The 1174-nt window shown below is 44.8% G+C and overlaps 1 protein-coding gene across 1 annotated transcript in view; it reads left to right on the forward strand.

The window, feature by feature from the left end:
* Positions 1-784: 784 nt before the first annotated feature.
* The window catches only part of YEATS2 (YEATS domain containing 2), a gene marked incomplete at its 5' end in the record, with an annotated part of 19033 nt that continues 18643 nt past the window's right edge, over positions 785-1174 (forward strand). Inside the window, one exon of the mRNA XM_008939917.1 lies at positions 785-1043. Coding sequence (XP_008938165.1) covers positions 785-1043 — 259 coding nt within the window. The remainder of the gene's footprint in view (positions 1044-1174) is intronic.

Genomic DNA, 1174 nt, shown 5'->3' on the forward strand with positions numbered 1-1174 from the left:
GAGGGACTTTCTGCAAGGGCATGTAGTATATAGGACAAGACATAATGGCTTTAAACTGAAAGAGGGAAGATTCAGAAGAGATGAGAGGAAGAAGTTCTTCCCTGTGAGGGTGGTGAGACACTGGAACAGGTTGCCCAGAGAGGCTGTAGATGCCCCCTCTCTGGGAGTGTTCCAGGCCAGGCTGGATGGGGCTTTGAGCAAGCTGGCCTAGTGGGGGATGTACCTGCCCATGGCAGGGGGGGTGGTGCTAGATGATCTTTAAGGTCCCTCCCAACCCAAACCATTCTATGATTCGTTGTCCTTTTTACTGCCTCATTTGCCTGCTTCAGCAGGTATGCAAACTTGTTTTTCCCTGCAGTTATTGTCAACACACAAAATTGAAGCATTTTGTGGCTTCTGCTTTGAGACTGTAGTTTTCCCAGGGAGTCTGTTCCCATGAATGTGTTGAAACTAAATTTCTGGATCTCTGTGCTTTGCCAAGGCAAGCTTTATCTTCAGCTGGAATGAAGCCATTGCTTATATATCAGAAAAAAACCCATGCAAGTGCCCTGTAATTTGAATGTATTTAATCTTTTGTGAAATCCCAATTGTGTTTAAGAGTTTATCTGTTGCCTTGGGATTGGCCTCTTGCCAGTTTAATTTTATTTCTGAATGAATAGCTTTTGTAGGTGATTAGAGATGTGTAAGGTCTCCAGAAATGTCTAGAGGTGGAGGTCGTGTACCAACTAGAATTCTCCTGATGGCTCTTGCCAGCAGGACATCATCCAATACTTATTTGTTGCAGGTTGTTGGTGTTCCAGTTGGTTCTGCTTTGCAGTCGACAGTGAAACAAGCAGTGGCTATAAGTGGTGGCCAGATACTTGTGGCAAAATCTAGCTCTTCAGTAGCAAAGGCCGTTGGCCCGAAGCAGGTTGTGACTCAAGGTGTAGCCAAAGCCATCGTGAGTGGAGGAGGAGGGACAATTGTGGCTCAGCCTGTGCAGACTATAACAAAGGCTCAAGTTTCCTCCACAGGTGCTCAGAAAAGTACATCTCAAGGTTCAGGTAGAGTAATTTTACACCTCGTTAATAGCTCCTGGTGGGTGGACTTGGAGTTCTTTATAATAATTTTTTCAACTGCAAAATGACTTCTGTGTGTTTGAAAAACTTGAAAGTGAGTAGAGAGATCTGTAGGG

Source organism: Merops nubicus, unplaced genomic scaffold (assembly GCF_000691845.1).
Source record: "Merops nubicus isolate BGI_N331 unplaced genomic scaffold, ASM69184v1 scaffold3215, whole genome shotgun sequence".
NCBI classification, from domain to species: Eukaryota; Metazoa; Chordata; class Aves; order Coraciiformes; family Meropidae; genus Merops; species Merops nubicus.